The following is a 16894-nucleotide window of genomic DNA, read 5'->3' as shown; positions in this document are numbered from 1 at the left end:
GACTTCAGGCGGAGTAACTGAAGCATTTCCAATAAAGATAGGGTTACATCAAGGATCAGCTCTAAGTCCCTATCTTTTTACATTAATTATGGACGAACTCACTGCACACATTCAAGACACAGTACCGTGGTACATGTTGTTTGCAGATGATATTATTTTGGTAGATGAGACACGTGATCTTGGAGGGAAACACTAGAAGGGAAAGGTTTTAAGCTTAGTAGATTAAAGACGGAATATATGGAATTTAAGTTTAGCAATATTAGAAGTAATGAAACAATTATTAAGATAGGAGAGGACGAGTTGCCTGGAACCGAGAAATTTAAATATTTAGGATCATTTTTACAAAATGATGGAGGGATTGAGAGAGATATCTTACATAGAATACAAGCAGGATGGGTGAAATGGAGGGGAGCGTCGAGTGTTTTATGTGACCGTAAAGTACCTCTTAAACTTAAAGGTAAGTTCTATAAAACAGCAGTTAGACCTGCTATGTTATATGGAGCTGAATGTTGGGCTATGACTCGAGCACATGAGCAGAAGATGAGAGTTGCAGAGATGAGGATGTTAAGGTGGATGTGTGGACATACGAGGATGGACAAAATAAGAAATGAGAGCATTAGAGAGAAAGTATCTATTGAGGAAAAACTCAGAGAGACACGTTTAAGATGGTACGGACATGTACTTAGACGACCAATAAATGCTCCAGTTAGGCGATGTGAAACTATGATAAACATGCATATAAAACGAGGAAGAGGAAGACCAAAAAAGACTTGGTTAGCAACAATAAAACAAGATAAAATTTATTTAAATATAGATGATGATATAATAGGAGATAGAGCTCAATGGCGTAAAAGGATTCATACAGCCGACCCCACTTAGTGGGAAAAGGCTTGGTTGTTGTTGTTGTTGTTGTTGTATGTTTATTAGACATTTTGTAGATTAATGATGTGCATGTTTATTAAGCGTTGCGAAGTTTAATGATATATATGTTTATTAGACTTTACGTAGTCTGGTAGGATATGCTAGAGTTATGATGCATGATTACCCTAATGGAAAGGATATATATATATATATATATATATATATATATAATGAAGAGGATTAAAGGAAATTCTGCGAAGGCCAAGGCCCTAGAGGGACCCGAACATCAGATTTTCATATTTGGCCACGACCCAGTGACGAGAGTTGCTGACGCCCCGCCACCTGGTACCATGGTTAAACAGATTGATCAATTGAACAAAGGATAAAGGATGACTAATGCATCTCCACCTAAGAATGATATACGATAAATGCTAAAGGAAAATGCTCCATAATGTAACAATTGAAGGATACTCAAAATAATGTTGTGTGATACTCATAATTTAATGTTTTATGGAAAAATGCCTATATGTCTGCTTGCATGTTTGACAATAAATTCCAACTAAAGGTAGATTTAATGATACATGCGACTGGTTAAGGAATTTTGATGCTACGGTTTGGAGGTGCTGAGTTAAACTCACTAGGTTTGGTTTGTGGCAGGTGAAGAAACGGATGACACTGGAGGCTTGGACCCTTGACGAGACTGGGCTGGACAATACACTCCCGAGGAGCTTCCGATTCCGTATAAAGAATAAATAAACATTTATAATTTAGAGAAAATAAAGTAATACTCAATTTAGATCCCCAGGATGTTTGACTGATTTATTAATTACAAACAGTTTTCTTATATATTGGAAACAACTTAGGGTCGTTTCAACAAGTCCAAGCATGAGTTTTGAAAGCTAATCTAACAAAGTAGGTAGGACAAACCAATATTATATCCTAAAAATGGCATTCATTACTCAAACATAAAAATATAAAATCTATATTTAGGGGAGGTGGCAAACTAATTGTCACCTCAATAACTTGACCTACTACCCACTTGGGCACTTAGGACTAGATAAATCAGAATTAGTTATAACTTATTAGATTAAAGTTTAGAACTAAGTTCTCTGGGTGAGACTAATTGGAAAGCTTTGTCTAAGGCACATGGTTACTCTAATAATGTCAAGTGACTCACTAGAGCCTAGAAGCTTATTCAAGAAAGCTTACTTGGAGCACCCAAAGTTACGCTTAAATCAAGTACAAGTTAAAACAACTCCTGATATAAACTTAAAATCAATAATCAATTATTTTAAACCTAAATTAATTAATCAAAGCAAATAATTAATCCAAATTAATTTTAACTCAATAACAATATTTCAAAATATGCAATTAATTTTAACTTATTAAAGAATTTAAAGAATAATTAATTTCAACAATTTATACCAATTAGTTTAATTTAACCTTAAAGTAATCTTTCATCAAGCCTAATAATTTGAAATTAATTTAATTCTAACCTAAATAAAACTAAAACTAATTACTTAATTATCAACTTAACTTTATAATTTAAAAATATAATATTTAACTAAATCAAATCAAATAAATTACTTTTATTAAATCAATAATCAAATTCTTAATTAAATTAAAATAATTAACTATAATCAATCCTTAACTCTATGTAATCTTAATTAATTAGAAACTTAATTGATCAATTAATTACTTTAATTAAAATTAAATTTCCTAACTTAATTTAAAACCTAAATAAATTTAACTTTAAATGATAATCAACTTTTTATTGAAATCTAAATAATAATTAACTCAAATTATATCTAAATTAAGTTAATTCATTCGAAATTAATTATTAATCCTAAATTAATTAAACCTAAAGCTAATAATTAATAATCAATTATCTTAATTTATTTAATTAATTAACTTAATTAATTCAATATCAATAATTATTCTGCAACTAATCTAAAATTAATTTTAATCAATCTTAACCTAATCAATTTTAAAACCTAATTAATAAACCGAAATTAATTAATAATCTAAAACAATAACTTTAATTTAATCAAGTCTAATTACTTAAAATAAAACCTAATTTATCAACTTAATTTTATAGTTTAAAAACTTAATCTTAAACTCAATTAATTAATCATTAATTATACAAATTAATCCATAATTAATTAATAAGATTTAATTTAATTAAAGTTTTACTTAAGTGATTAAATTCAAACTAATATAAAATTTTCAATTAAACAAATCATCTTACAAAGCCATAGGGTTCTCCTTATTAGATCACTTAGAATGTGCGAGGTAATAGAAAAAGCAAATGGAAAATATTCTTTAGTTTGGGTGCAATTATAAATTTATTTCAAAACATTGATTTATTTGGGTGCAATTATGTAGATACTTTTCAAAAAATCAATATATTTTGAAAATGATTGTTGACCATTACTTAAGCTCATATAATCCTTAAGTCAACCTATGAACTCCTAAGCCCTTACATACATAGGTATAACTTTCTTAACAAGAATTTCCACGGAAGTGTCAAATTAAAGGAGAGCATTTCTTTTTTCAAAACCTTTTTGTAAAATTTATTTTCAAATATTATCTATAGTTTGACTTAAAATTCAAAGGTTATTTATAACTTAAAAAATATTTTTGAATCTATTTTTAAAAAATATTTTAGAAAATATCATTTTCAAAAATATTTTTGAAAACTTTTGTTTACTAAGGAAAATTTTTCAGAAAATTTATCATACTTAGGCAAATTAATTTAAAATTTAATTTTAAAACTAATTTTCACTTATTTTTTTTAATTCATAATTGTAAAATTTATCTTGAAAAATATTTTCAATTGAAAAAATGTTTGAAAAATACTCTTAGTATTATTTTCAAAATTTAAACTTCTAAAAAACATATGACAACTCAGTCCTACACAAAACACATTCTACTCCAACTAGTGATTATTAATATTCTCACAAACCTAAGCCATTTGACTAACACAATCAACAATACAATGTGCAACGAATACCATCTAGTAGCAAATCACTATATGATGAATTCATATGCCCCTAGAGCAATGGTGTGCTGGTAAGCAGTAGGATAGGATACCCATGCAGCGAGGGTTCAATTCCCACGCTGGACATTCTTGAACATTCGCAATGCTCGAACTACTCATGTAGGGTATATGGGTGGCCCACCAGGACCCATATGTATTTTCCAATTTATCATGGTGACCAGTGAAAACTTTCGTGGAGTCAGACAAGTCACCTCCAAGATTAGTCAGTTCAACGAGTTAGATACTTGGATTAACAAAAAAAATTATATGGTGAATTCCTACATTATGGACTTAAAATTAGAAGTTGGCTGAATATAGATTGTTATGTCATACTTGTGGTGATTTGAGGCATCGTGGTTGTCATGTTAAACAGTACATACATTGGGACCGTCCTGATTTAAAAGAGGCATTATAACTATCTAGGTGTAGTTCCATGGTGTATTATTGCCGTGAGCATCAATGGAAGAATTCATCATTCTTGGTAAGCGGAGAAAACATCATGTCTTCTTGCTTGTTTACAACTAGGGTAAAATTAAAAGGAATATTCCCAATTGGTTTAACAAGTCAAGAATGATAGGATAGAGAGAAACGAGTTTGTTATTCACTACAAAATAAATTTTATTGGGCACTAAGTGATGAAAAGACCTCAAAATAATTTTAATGATGAAAAAAAATATTGTTCATTTTATCAAGGTCTTCACATCATAATTTGTGGAATCAAGAGTATCGAGATCAAGCAGTCAGATCACCCAATTCAAAAATCATAATATCAACCATTTCAAGTTGATAAAATTGTAGGATTAGAGTTTCAAAAATAATTTTAAAATAAAAAATTATGATTTTAATTAGGCAATCAAAGACAAAGTAAATAAACTTCTTCTAATCATCAATAATATGTATAAATTTAATATATATCAAATTTGAAAAATACTAAAACTATTATATAATATATCCTCAAATATTATAAAATCTAAATGTTCAATGATAGTTTTGTAAGATGCCTTCAGTGTGGCATATTAATACTTATTGTATTTAATACAATGATCATACTAATAGACATTATGTATTAATAAATTGTCTATTAAAAATATTTATAAACAGTTAGTAAATTTTGGATATTTTTGCATATTACCTTATAATTTCATTCCAGATTCTTTACTTTTCATTCTTATTATAACCAATTGTACATTACATTTATCTTTCATTGTTCTATATTAATGTCTTACAGTTAATAAACAGTAGACTTCATCATCAGCTTTTTTCCCTGTACACATTTATAAATATATTGTGCCAATATTTACTATATTTATGGCTCATAGGACACTAAGTGGCCACTTGTTGCCACACAACACATACACTCAAACAAGTTAGCATAAATATGTAATAACTTTCTTATTTAAAAGAGCCCATGCACATGATTCGTTTGTCTCCCTTCTTTTGGCAAAACATTCTCCATTTTTCACTCACAATGACTTTCCTTTTCCTTCTAATCTCACCCTAGCATAGTTCTGAGAGGCTTCCTACATGGCTGCCTAGGAGGATTAGATGGGGACTGCCTCACCTACTCAGTGGGTGATTCCCATTAGGCAGGCTATTCAGGCAGCCAACCTGGCACCCTAGGCGACCCAAGTGGCCTGCCTAGGCAATTCAGGCAGGTTTACTTGATAAAATAAAAACCTCTAGCCATATTCTTATTCCATACTCCTCAATTCCTAGTCATTTCTTTTCACCTAACATAGAAAATGTATGATGACCCATTCGGCTACCCCTTTTTCATCTGATCTCTACGACCAACGGTCATTTGCAGTCATCTAGTCTTCTTTCTCTGCTATAGGTGGGTTCTCCATTATCAATTGTCTATTCTTCTTATCCATTCTTATGTTTTTCATCATTTAATTTCATACTGATACCAAATGTTTTTTTGACCAATTTATTTGTTTTTTTTTGTTCTTTTTACCATTGTTTTATTCGAGGCTCATATTCAAGGTAATGTTGCTGGTTGCTATTGTTGGCTGTCAAAAGGTAACCTCTGAAGTCAAGAAGGTTAGTTTCGAATACATGAAGCCAATAGAAAAGAAGAATGACATGACAAAGTTGTTTGAAGAAAAAGAGAGCAGAGATCAATACCTACGGGGGCATCAATAGGAAAATCCAAAAAATAGATAGTCAAAAGCTAAAAACTAAAGGATCAATCACGATAGTGATCGAGGCAAAATAGCATAAAGAATAGATTTGTCAAGTAGAAAGGGAATCAACCAACATGTTAGATGATTTAATGAACTAAGCATTCGAGTTCATTTAGCACCTTGAAGTTTTTCAACACTATCGTAGAGGCAATGGGTCAATTTTTGGATAAGAAAAAATATCATATCATGGGTCAAGAGTACAGAAAATGGTGGTCTATAGTGGATACTTATATCTGAGACAAACATAGTACATCCCTAAAGACTTGTATATATGTATACTCACACTCCTGAATATCCGCTCAACATTCAATTGCTCATTTAAAGATACATTTATTTCTAGCTCTCCATACATAGTATATTAATGAAGACAAAGTCAATTGTCAAGCCTTCATTAATACCCTATTTCCATGGTAACATCTCCCAAACACCCTTTAGAGAAATGGACATCTCCTGTAACATATAAAGTCAGTCTCTTAACCTCCTCCATAACTCAGCGATAGGGGAACACCCAAAAAACAAATGATCCTACGTCTCCAACACCTGTCGACAAAATGTGCACTATCTATCCTCGAAGTACTCCTGCATGTCTTTATGCGAAGACGCCCCAAGGGCAGCATCCAGCAAGTGGTGATGTAACTAGGATGCAAGTAAGTCTTCCACACCATTCGTGCTCATACCTTCTTTGGACTGGGATATCTAAAGAAGTCATATGCCCGAGCCACTCCGTCGTCCTGGTAGCCTCTACAAACTCCCCCTTGATTAAGATGTTATTGATACGAGACCAAATTATTTCTAATGCGAGCTCACCGGCTAGACAAAGATGGGCAGTTTGGTCAATATAGTCCAGGCTATAAGTTCCAACTCCTTATTAGCTTGGTAAACCTTTGCTTAAGAAAGAAATGGCAAGGATGAAACATATTTGCCATCTCAAGGATGCTTTAAAGTGAATTGGTTGTACTATCATAACTCATTTATAGATAATAAAAGAGTAAAAGCACGGTTCAAAATTTCATTCCGTGCTGGGCGAAACGGGCGAACTTACCGTTCCTCCAGCGCACCGAAACCGGCACCGAAATAGTGAAGATTTCGTCGTGTCGTGCGTCTGCGTCACGCGCCAGGAGGAGTCGGGAACAGCGTCGCCAGAAGCTTCCGGCGTCGTCGGAAGGTTCGCAGCGCTTGAAGCGCGTCGCAGGCACCAGAGGCGTCGCGACGCGACGTCTCTGGCGACGTCGAAAACGTCACTAACGCTTCTGGCGCCGCCGGACTCCTCCGGCGCCGTCGGAGGCGTCGCGGGCGTGGGTCGCAGGTCGCGGGACACTGTGCAAAATTACAATTTAAATAAATTAAATAATTCTCATTTAATTGTGTTATTTTAAAGAGGCTTTCATAAACCCTAATTAAATTATCCCAATAAAATATAAAAAATAAATTTTAAATTTTAAAAAATACTAAATTTTATTAAATAATATTCTGAAACTATTTTTACTATTTTAAATTCTTAAAAATTTAAAAAAATTATAAAAATTCTAATAATTCAAATTTATATTCTTTTATATATTTTTAAATTATTTTATATTATTTTACTGTTTTAATATTTAATTGATATTCTAATTTTTTTACTACTTTAAATATATATTATTTAAATTATTAATTTATTAATTAATTAGTTAATTTATATGATTATTATATATAAAATTGTATTTTGTATTAATTTATATAATTATGATTATTTAATTTGGACATTGGAGAACTATAAAGGTTATTTAAGTAAAATATTACAAGAATCATGCTTCCATTTGATTCACGCCACTCCTTTTAGTAAGGTAACATATTATGATATTATGATGTATCAATTTTAATTCGAGTTATTTATACATCAATTGTTTTTTTAAAGAAAACTATATTTAATTGTTTTTTATAACAATATTAAATAATTCAATAATAAAGAACTTATATAAAATCAATATATAACTTATTTTTAAATTATATACAATAAATATATTTATTTAATAATTATTATATATAAATAAAAAAATATCGAAACTGTATCAGCACGGCACGATATAATACCGAAACCGTATCGTTCCGATCTGGGACTGAAACTTCGGCACAGATCAAAATTTTAAACCTTGGGTAAAAGCATTATGAACTTAATGCATAAATTGTGAATTAGGTATAAGTTTCTTTAAGTTCGTTAATGCATTTGAGACCTCTCACACAACTGAATACATTGTTATTTAGGCTACGTTTGGTTGGGTGTAATGTAATCTTGCTTGTAATGTAATCAAATTTGTAATGTAATGTAATGTAATCTTGATTACATTACTATGTTTGATAATGTAATGTATGTAATCTTTGATTACAAGGATGATTACATTCTTTTGTTTGGTGTCCATTATTTTTTATAAAGAATGTAATTCGTATTATTATAAAATGACAAAAATATCCTGCGGCAACCAACGGTCGTCGCCGTTGGCCTCCTCCGCCCGACAAAGGGAAAGCTCTGGCGAGCGGTCGCTTCGCGATAATCACCGTCGTCATCGACGGTGGCGGCAATAAGCCGTAAATCTTCCCGGTTCATCCTATAAACCGTGGTCGGTGGTAATGGCCGTGATGGTCAGCGGTAGTAGTCGCCGGCGGCCGACGGTGGTCGCCGGCAGTGGCGATGACGTCGGCGGGCGGTAGTCGCCGGCGGCCGACAGTGGTCGCCGGCGGCCGGCAGTGTTCACCGGCGGCCGGCAGTGGTCGCCGGCGGCCGACGGCGGTGGTGGCCAGCGGCCGGCAGTGGTCGCCGACGTCCGGCGGTGGTCGATGGTGGCCAGCGGTGGTCGCCGACGACCGGCGGTGGTCGTCGACGGCAGTGGATGATAGCCACGGTGGACTAGGGGTATATTCGACATTTAAATTTTGGTTAAACGATAACCTCGTAATGTAATCCGATTACATAGTATTTGTTTTGTAATCCAGATTACAAATCTTCACTACCTTTTGTAATCCAAATTACATTACATTACAAGTTTAAAATTAAACCAAACAAAATAATCAACCTTGTAATGTAATCTGGATTACATTACAAGGCAGATTACCCCCTACCAAACACAGCCTTATTGTTGATGATTGCTAAATAAGATTTCAAGGAAGAAAGTGTTTTGCAGATAGTGGCAAATAATGTTGCTACAAATTTAGTATGGAAGATCAATGAAAGAGGCATATCCCCAAACATTTTGGTCCTTGTAGCTTGTAGTGTTGATTTAATGCTTGAGGAACCTGGTAGAAGAAAAAAAAAGATCAAGAATATAGTTGAAAAGGCAAGAACTCTCATTTTTATATAGAGTCTATATGCCTTTGAGCATGATTCATCACTCAGAAAAGGATTTTCTAGGACTTGGAATCACAATGCCTGCAACTTCTTTTCTTTCATTGCATAAATTTATGAATGTGTGAAAAAAGTTAAAGGTAATTCATTCAGATAAGTAGATGAGTAAGTGCAATGCAAATAATAGACGGAAAAATGTTAAATCCAAGAAATCAAAAACTATTGTGATGAGCACCAAATTTTGTTCTAGTGTATATTAAGCTTAGTGTTTTTGCTATGTGTAAAATTGTCTAATGGAGATACAAAGTCAACAACCGAATTAGTGTACAAACTTATGTTGGTGCTGGGAGCACCACATCGAACCTATGTTTTGATGTATGACTAAATTTAAAGTTATGTTATTTGTGATCTGATAGTTTTATCAAGTTTGCAGATGCAAATAACTTGAAAAGAGGCAAAATCCTCGTTGGAAATTCAGGAATGGCTCAGACCTAGTGGGGTTAGGCAATGATGAAGTCCAAGTTGGAAACCAAGTGGCGGAAAATCCTAATGTGACTAGGCAACGGAAGCAATAAGGCAGTGGGAAGCCCTAGTGGATTAGGCAAGGAAGACCTGATTGGGAATCAGGCGAGAAGACTAGTTAGGAACCAAGCAAGAAAGACCCAATTAGGAACTAGGTAAAGAAAGTCCAAGCAAGTCAGCTGAGGTTTTGGCAACAAGTCTAGATGGGTCGGTCAACTGAGAGTTGAACATCTAGCAAAGGTAAGTGAGTTTGTCTTTATATTACTATTTCTTACTAAGTTTATCTTGTAGAGAAGTTGTTTGGACGGTTCCAAACGACTAGCTAGGGATAAGTCTCGACGGAGTCAACAGCTTCCAAGTGACTGAGAGAGGAGCGAATCGACCTCGACGTCCGGAGAAGGCTTCCAAGTGGCGGAGATATGTGATCCAGCGATCCGTTGGAGGCAATCAAGATTGGAGTTCGACCACGCTCCAAGTGCCTAGAGGGAAATTAGGAGACCAAAGTCCGCGGAAATGTTTTGATAAAGTTTGCAGCCACATAAGCATACTCCAAGTGACCGTGGAGCTCCCTGGTGAAGAATTCTAAAAAAAAGATGTTAGCATAGCATATATTGTACATGAATTTTACAATATATGCATCTAACGACCAGAGTAAAGATTTCAAACGGATTAACAGAAGCATTTCCAATAAAGATAGGATTACATCATGATCAGCTCTAAATCTTTATCTTTTGACACTAATCATGGACGAACTCACTAGACACATTCAAAACACAGTACCGTGGTTGTTTACAGATGATATTATTTTGGTAGATGAAATACGTGAAACAATAAATGTTAAACTAGAATTTTGATAGGAGACACTAATAGTGAAAGGTTTTAGACGTAGCAGAGTAAAAATAGTATATATGAAATTTACGTTGAGCAATATTAGAGATAACGAGACATTATTAAAATAGGAGATAAGTTGTATGGAACTGAGGGCTTTAAGTATTTAGAATCATTTTTATAAAACAATGGAGGGATTGAGAGAGATATCTTACATAAAATACAAGATGGTTAAAATGAAGGAGAGTGTCTGGTATTTTATATGATCATTAAGTATCTCTAAAACTTAAAAGGAAGTTCTACAAAACAGCAATCAGTGGTGTTGACTGTTGGGCTATAACTCAAGCACATAAACAAAAGATGAGAGTTGTAGAGATAAGGATATTAAAGTGGATGTGCGGACATATGAAGAGGGACAGAATAAGAAATGAGAGCATTAGAGAAAAAGTCAAAATTGCATCTACTGAGACGCATTTAAGATAGTACGGACATATACTTAAGCAACCAATAAATGCTCCAGTTAGGCAATGTAAAACTATGACAAATACGCACGTCAAACGAGGAAGATCAAAAAAGACTTGGTTAACAAAAATAAAATAAAATAAAATTCATTTAAATAATATAGATGATAATATAATAGAAGATAGAGTTCAATGGCATAAAAGGATATAAATAACCGACCCCACCTAGTGGGATAAGAATTTGTTGTTGTACATAAATTTTAAGAGTATGAATTTTACAATTGTTGTGATTTTTGTTTCTTCGTTGTAATGTGATGTGTGATATCTTTTGTGGTGGTTATGTGTTTAGTAATTCCTTATCAATTATTACTTGTTCACTTATGATTGTAAACATATTTTCATTCCCACTATTAGATTGGCTTAAGAATTAATGGACCATGTTTTTTAGTTAGGAAAGTTGTGGATTGACTCGAGTCAAATGGATTTTTTTTCATTTATTTAGGAGAGTCCCTTCAACATTGTACATTTAGAGAAAAATGGCAAAAACCGCCTTATTTAAATATCACATTTTCTATATATGTGCAGAAATACATCTGTTCTTGATATATGTAAAAATATATTAGTTGCTAACTGTATAATATAATTACATATGTTATCAAATTTAATACATTACAGCAGTGCATAAAATTATATAAAAGATGGGAAGAATGCATAGAAACGGGAAAAAAAACTTGCAAGCAAAGAGTCACCTGGCATATTTGGAGCAAAGAAAACAAATCACGGCTTTTAAAAAATAAGTATAATATAATTAATCATAAAGTATATGCTATGCAGTAAGATCATTTTCCAGTACTACAAGCTTAGTTTTGCAAAAATACAATATACCATTTGAGTTTCTATAGCTAAGATCTCTTTGTTGATCTCTAGACGTTTATCCAACCCATCTCTGGTTCCATAGATTTATGGAATCAACAAAATGCAGATCCCACAAATATCAAATTAATTTTGGTGGTCTAGATACAAAAAGGGAAGTTCATAAGATCAATTGAATCTCAGCAAAACTAAGACAGACTAGAATTACCAGTTCGCAAGAATTCAGGAGGAGTGTAAGCTAGGTTAGTGCTATAACTTTTTCCATCTCGACTATTTTTCATGAGACCAAAGCTAGACAAGCGAGGATCTCCATCCTGACAAACAAAGAGAAAATTGACATAAACATTGAAGTGAATAGCATACAGAATAACAACAATACTACTTTCAAAGATAATACAATCTAGGACAAAATTTTAGATGCTGCTAAAGACAATATTTTCTTTCTATTTTTTTTTAGTTGGCACCAAGTTTCCAAGCCTTTGGCTCGACAATATTTTCTTTCTAGGTAATATGCCTGATGCAGATTTGGAAATCAAATTTAAGTTGTTTGATATGATAATTTGGTATCATTCATTTTGGATGGGCAATTAATAAGATTATTGTATTTCCCAATTTACTGATTTGTATCCTAGTTTTTATAGGATCAAACCTATACAAGTGTCACAATGTCTCAATGTGAGATTCCCCCTAGCTGTAGGTTTATGTTCCATGGTGTTATGTCAATTGGTGTCAAAGCATTTCAATATTGCATCGTATCAAATTGTTTGTGTTGTGTTGATTAGTATTAGAGCCAAACTTTATTCAATTTGATAATTTGTTTCCTTCCTCTCCCGCCCACTAGTCCCTATCCACCCAATGCCTACAACTCCTCAACTCTGTTATTCTCATTCACCAGAAGGTAGCAAAACAACACAGCACCTCCTGTGAACCACCAATGTGGTGACCCTTCTGATCGAGTGTTGCCACCTCTCCAGTAGTCCATGTTCTTCCCTTTGTGATGCTTGACGTCAGCGACAGTATGTGAATGCCCCATCTTTGACTTCATGAGAGACGCTCCTTGCTGAATCCACATAAATTGAAATGAGATCTTGAACTCACCAAGAGAGCGAGTAGTGCCCATCGCCACCACTGACCTTATTCTCCTACCCAAGCACTGTCCACAGCAATGAAGCCACCATCGCCTCACCATGAGCAGAAATCTTCTTCCACCCATAGCCAACCTTCTTCTAGTGTAACTGATACTCCTGACACAAGCTATATCTCCTCTGTGTCAATCAACTCCACAAGTCGAGTTCCCTTTCCCATTCATGAGAGAGATTAGCAGCTGCCTAGATCCCAACTCAGCGTCCAATCTGCTTAAAACCAGAAAAAATAAAATGCTCAAGTGGTGGGCTCCAGTACTTCTGGATTTGCGAAAAGCTAGCATAAAGATGGTCTTACAATGTGAAAGGGATTGAATACAAGGTTTAGGTCTAATCCAAAGCCCAAGGTAGATATTGAGCAAAGAACACTCAGGACCAAGAGACTGTGGAAGGTGAGGAAGATACTATAGGGCTTCATATAGTGTGTTTCATCTTGTCCACATTCATGTCAAATGATACATGGGAGTGCACTACAATCATCCATATTGATGTGAAGTTCAGAAACAAGTAAAATCGTAGTCACAATAAAAGCTCCATGAATGTAGTTTCCATGCAGGCTATCTAGTACTATCAATGTTATGGATATGAGTTCAGCTAGAGGGGGAGAGAGTGATTACACAAAGCTTATTAATTGCAAATCTCATGCAAAAACAAAGACAAAACATTTTATGTTTGAGAGTTCTCCTTTATATTTGTTCGTCCAAGAATATGAATACAAAACGGAAATAAAGATAAACAAACAACATTTTACCATGGTTCGGAGACACTGCTCATAATCCATAACCTATAATTTGTTTGGTGCATCATTCTTAAAATGTTCTAACAGAATCACCCCTTCATAAGAGTTATTGGGTGCAAGCCCTTGGAGATCTTTAAGCATTGTTAGCGCTTGATCAAAGGAATATATAAATGTTTTGTTCACCCTTCTAAAGGTTAAAGGTCCCCCAAAAATTTATATAGAAAAGCTTCCAATAATCACATTCTGTCCACCTCTAGTCAACTAGAATGTCCCTTCAGTCGAGTTTTCAAGCAAATATTTCAGTTAAAAGCCAACGGCTATAGTATAGTCTACTGGAGAGACATCCAGCCAACCACTCAAGTCTCTAGTCAAGTGGAAGCTTTATCCAATCGATTGTTGTGCAAACAAAAAGTTTCAGTTCACTAACATGATCTAGTCAGCTAAATACTCCAAATGACTAAATACTATCAATGTTCCCTCCTTCACTCCACTTACCTCTTCATGAACCTACACAATTCTAGGATTGCCATAACTTGGGACCAACAACCCCTCAGCTGAAGGCTTCAAACAATGTCACTAGGTAGCCTACCCCATCTAAATACTGTAACTTGGGTAATCAAGTTCTTAAATCTTGTATAGAGAAATTCTTCGTAATTGATTTTAATAAGATCCTAATCTAAAGCAAGACTCACACACTGACTTGGAACACATTTGTCTTGTCCTTGATACTATAAGTTGTTATTTATCTAAAGGAGTGTTCCTTGTAACCTCAGGTTCCTTTCCTCTAATTTATTTTTTCAAAAGAGAGCAGAGATCATTTTAACAAACCCAAGATAATTAAGGAACTCAAGGACTAGCCCGAACCTTATATCCTCAAATCTTTCTATAGATGTTTTATTAAGAACTTTACCATCATTACAACTCTTATAGCAACCTGCCTTCAGAAAGGAGAGTTTAGATTGTTATATCCACCTCCACAACCTTTTCAGGAGATCAAAGAAAGATAAATAAAGCTCCCTTTCATAAATATTTTTAAGTCTGCACGCCTTTTAAGGTATTTTGTGATGCATTTGGGGAAGGGATAGGAGGAATTTTGAGACAAGAAGGGCACTTGATTGCATCTGTTATCATAGAAGCCCTTAGACATTAGCATTACTACCTTCTATCACATGATGCTACATGAGTTCATCCTCCATTTTAACCGCAAGGCACTAAGTTGTATTCCATCTCAGAAGATGCTAGGAGGTCAAGCATACTAGGTTGGTCTAGCATCTCCAGGAATACACTTATATTCTAAAACATTGACCTTATGTAAATAACAAATTCGTTGATGCACCAAGTTGTGTTATATCTACATTATGCAATGAACACGATTGTCTAGAATTTGATTGCCTTAAGGATAAGCATGCCTCTTGTCCTAACATTTGGACAAATTTTTAAGATGTTTGTGATGAGATTCATTGTGATTCAGATAATTTCATAGTTAGAAATGATTACCAATTTGAAGTTACACATTTATGCATTCGTAGGCCTTCAGTTAGGCACTTTTTTCTTGTTTTTGAAATGCACTAGTTAGATGCTGCAGAAAAGATAAGACCTTGGCCTCATGTTAGATGGATTTTACTAGTCTTCATTGTGACAAGATGTTTAAGATCATTGGTCTCATGTTAGATTGATTTTACTAATCTTTATTGCGACAGGATGTTTCTTGGATTGTATTGCAAAGTTGAATGCGTCAGACAACTAAGGTAACTAGGCAATACATAGGTCTTTAAGCATTGTTTTTCATTCTCCAAGGACACTAAAATGTATTAGCATGAACTTCATTTTCTAAGTTTGTGTGGATTAGCTAAAGCCACAAATCTTTTTTAGTGTTAGACCAATTCTTGAAGATGGCAGATTTCATTCCACAAAACTAGACCAACAATGCATTGCAAATAGTCAAGTTGTAGGGTGATTGTTAACATGCATGATAGCCACGTCAATATTTGTCACATACAATACTTTTGTTGAGTTAAGAAGCCCCTTTCACCTTCATCTTCCTCTTTAATTAGCGACATTATCGTGGCTTGCCTTTTGTATAAAAGGCGTCCAAGGCAATCGGTGCAAAAAAGGGTGTGCAGTGAGGAATAGATCAAGGTTGGTTCATCCATTTGCAGAAGAGGGATTTAGTTCGTGAACCTTAAAGAACTTTTTGATTCGTTTGTAATTGCTCTTCCACCATCAAGTCCTTCTCCGGTTTCTTCTCCAAGCACAGAACACTCTAAGTCTTTTGCTTCGTATGAATTTCTTTCTGTATACGTATCAGAGCAAGTAATGTTCGACTAGAAGAAATCGCTCAAGCGAATGTGTGGCGCACCGACGACCGCATCACAGCAGAATTACATCGGAGAAGAGCTATGTAGCGACGCAGGAAGTCACAAGCAACATATGTTCGACATCGGAAAGTGTCGACGACTACCTCGGTAGGTCGGTGATTGGATAAAAATTTTAAAAAACTTGTATTCGTCAAAAGAGGAAAATTTTGATTTTAAAAATAAAAAATCAAAACAAAAGGAAAAACGTGAAAGTTTTTCTTGGGTTCACGTTTAGAGAAAAAGAACCGGTCTGGTTCATTTAAACCAGATCAGTTTGGTTTATTTGAACCCGACCAAGTTGGTCCAATCAGATCCAGATCTAGTTCAAATCATTAGTTGGTTTAACCCGACCAGGTTGGTTCTTTTTGACCTCGGTCTGATTCAAACCATTAATTGGTTTAACCAGATCAGTTTCATTTAATCAGACCGGATTGTATCTAATTGGGATGGTTTAATCCAATGGGTCTGGGCTAATCAAAATTAATAGGTCAGTTTGATTTATTGGGCCGGATCTTTCCAGATCTGATCAAATGAGCCAGATTTATTTTAACGGACCAGATTTGATAAAA

General features: G+C 34.2%; 1 protein-coding gene across 2 annotated transcripts in view; it reads right to left on the bottom strand.

The window, feature by feature from the left end:
* LOC121967368 (serine/threonine-protein kinase BSK2-like) overlaps window positions 1-16894 on the bottom strand; it is a 56108-nt gene that overhangs the window by 15604 nt on the left and 23610 nt on the right. For both annotated transcript variants that reach the window (XM_042517544.1, XM_042517537.1), the window contains exon 5: window positions 12296-12401. In XM_042517544.1, the coding sequence (XP_042373478.1) occupies window positions 12296-12401 (106 nt within the window). The remainder of the gene's footprint in view (window positions 1-12295; window positions 12402-16894) is intronic.

The sequence above is a fragment of the Zingiber officinale genome, chromosome 1B, assembly GCF_018446385.1.
Source record: "Zingiber officinale cultivar Zhangliang chromosome 1B, Zo_v1.1, whole genome shotgun sequence".
NCBI classification, from domain to species: Eukaryota; Viridiplantae; Streptophyta; class Magnoliopsida; order Zingiberales; family Zingiberaceae; genus Zingiber; species Zingiber officinale.
This window is presented reverse-complemented; position numbering and strand designations above follow the sequence as displayed.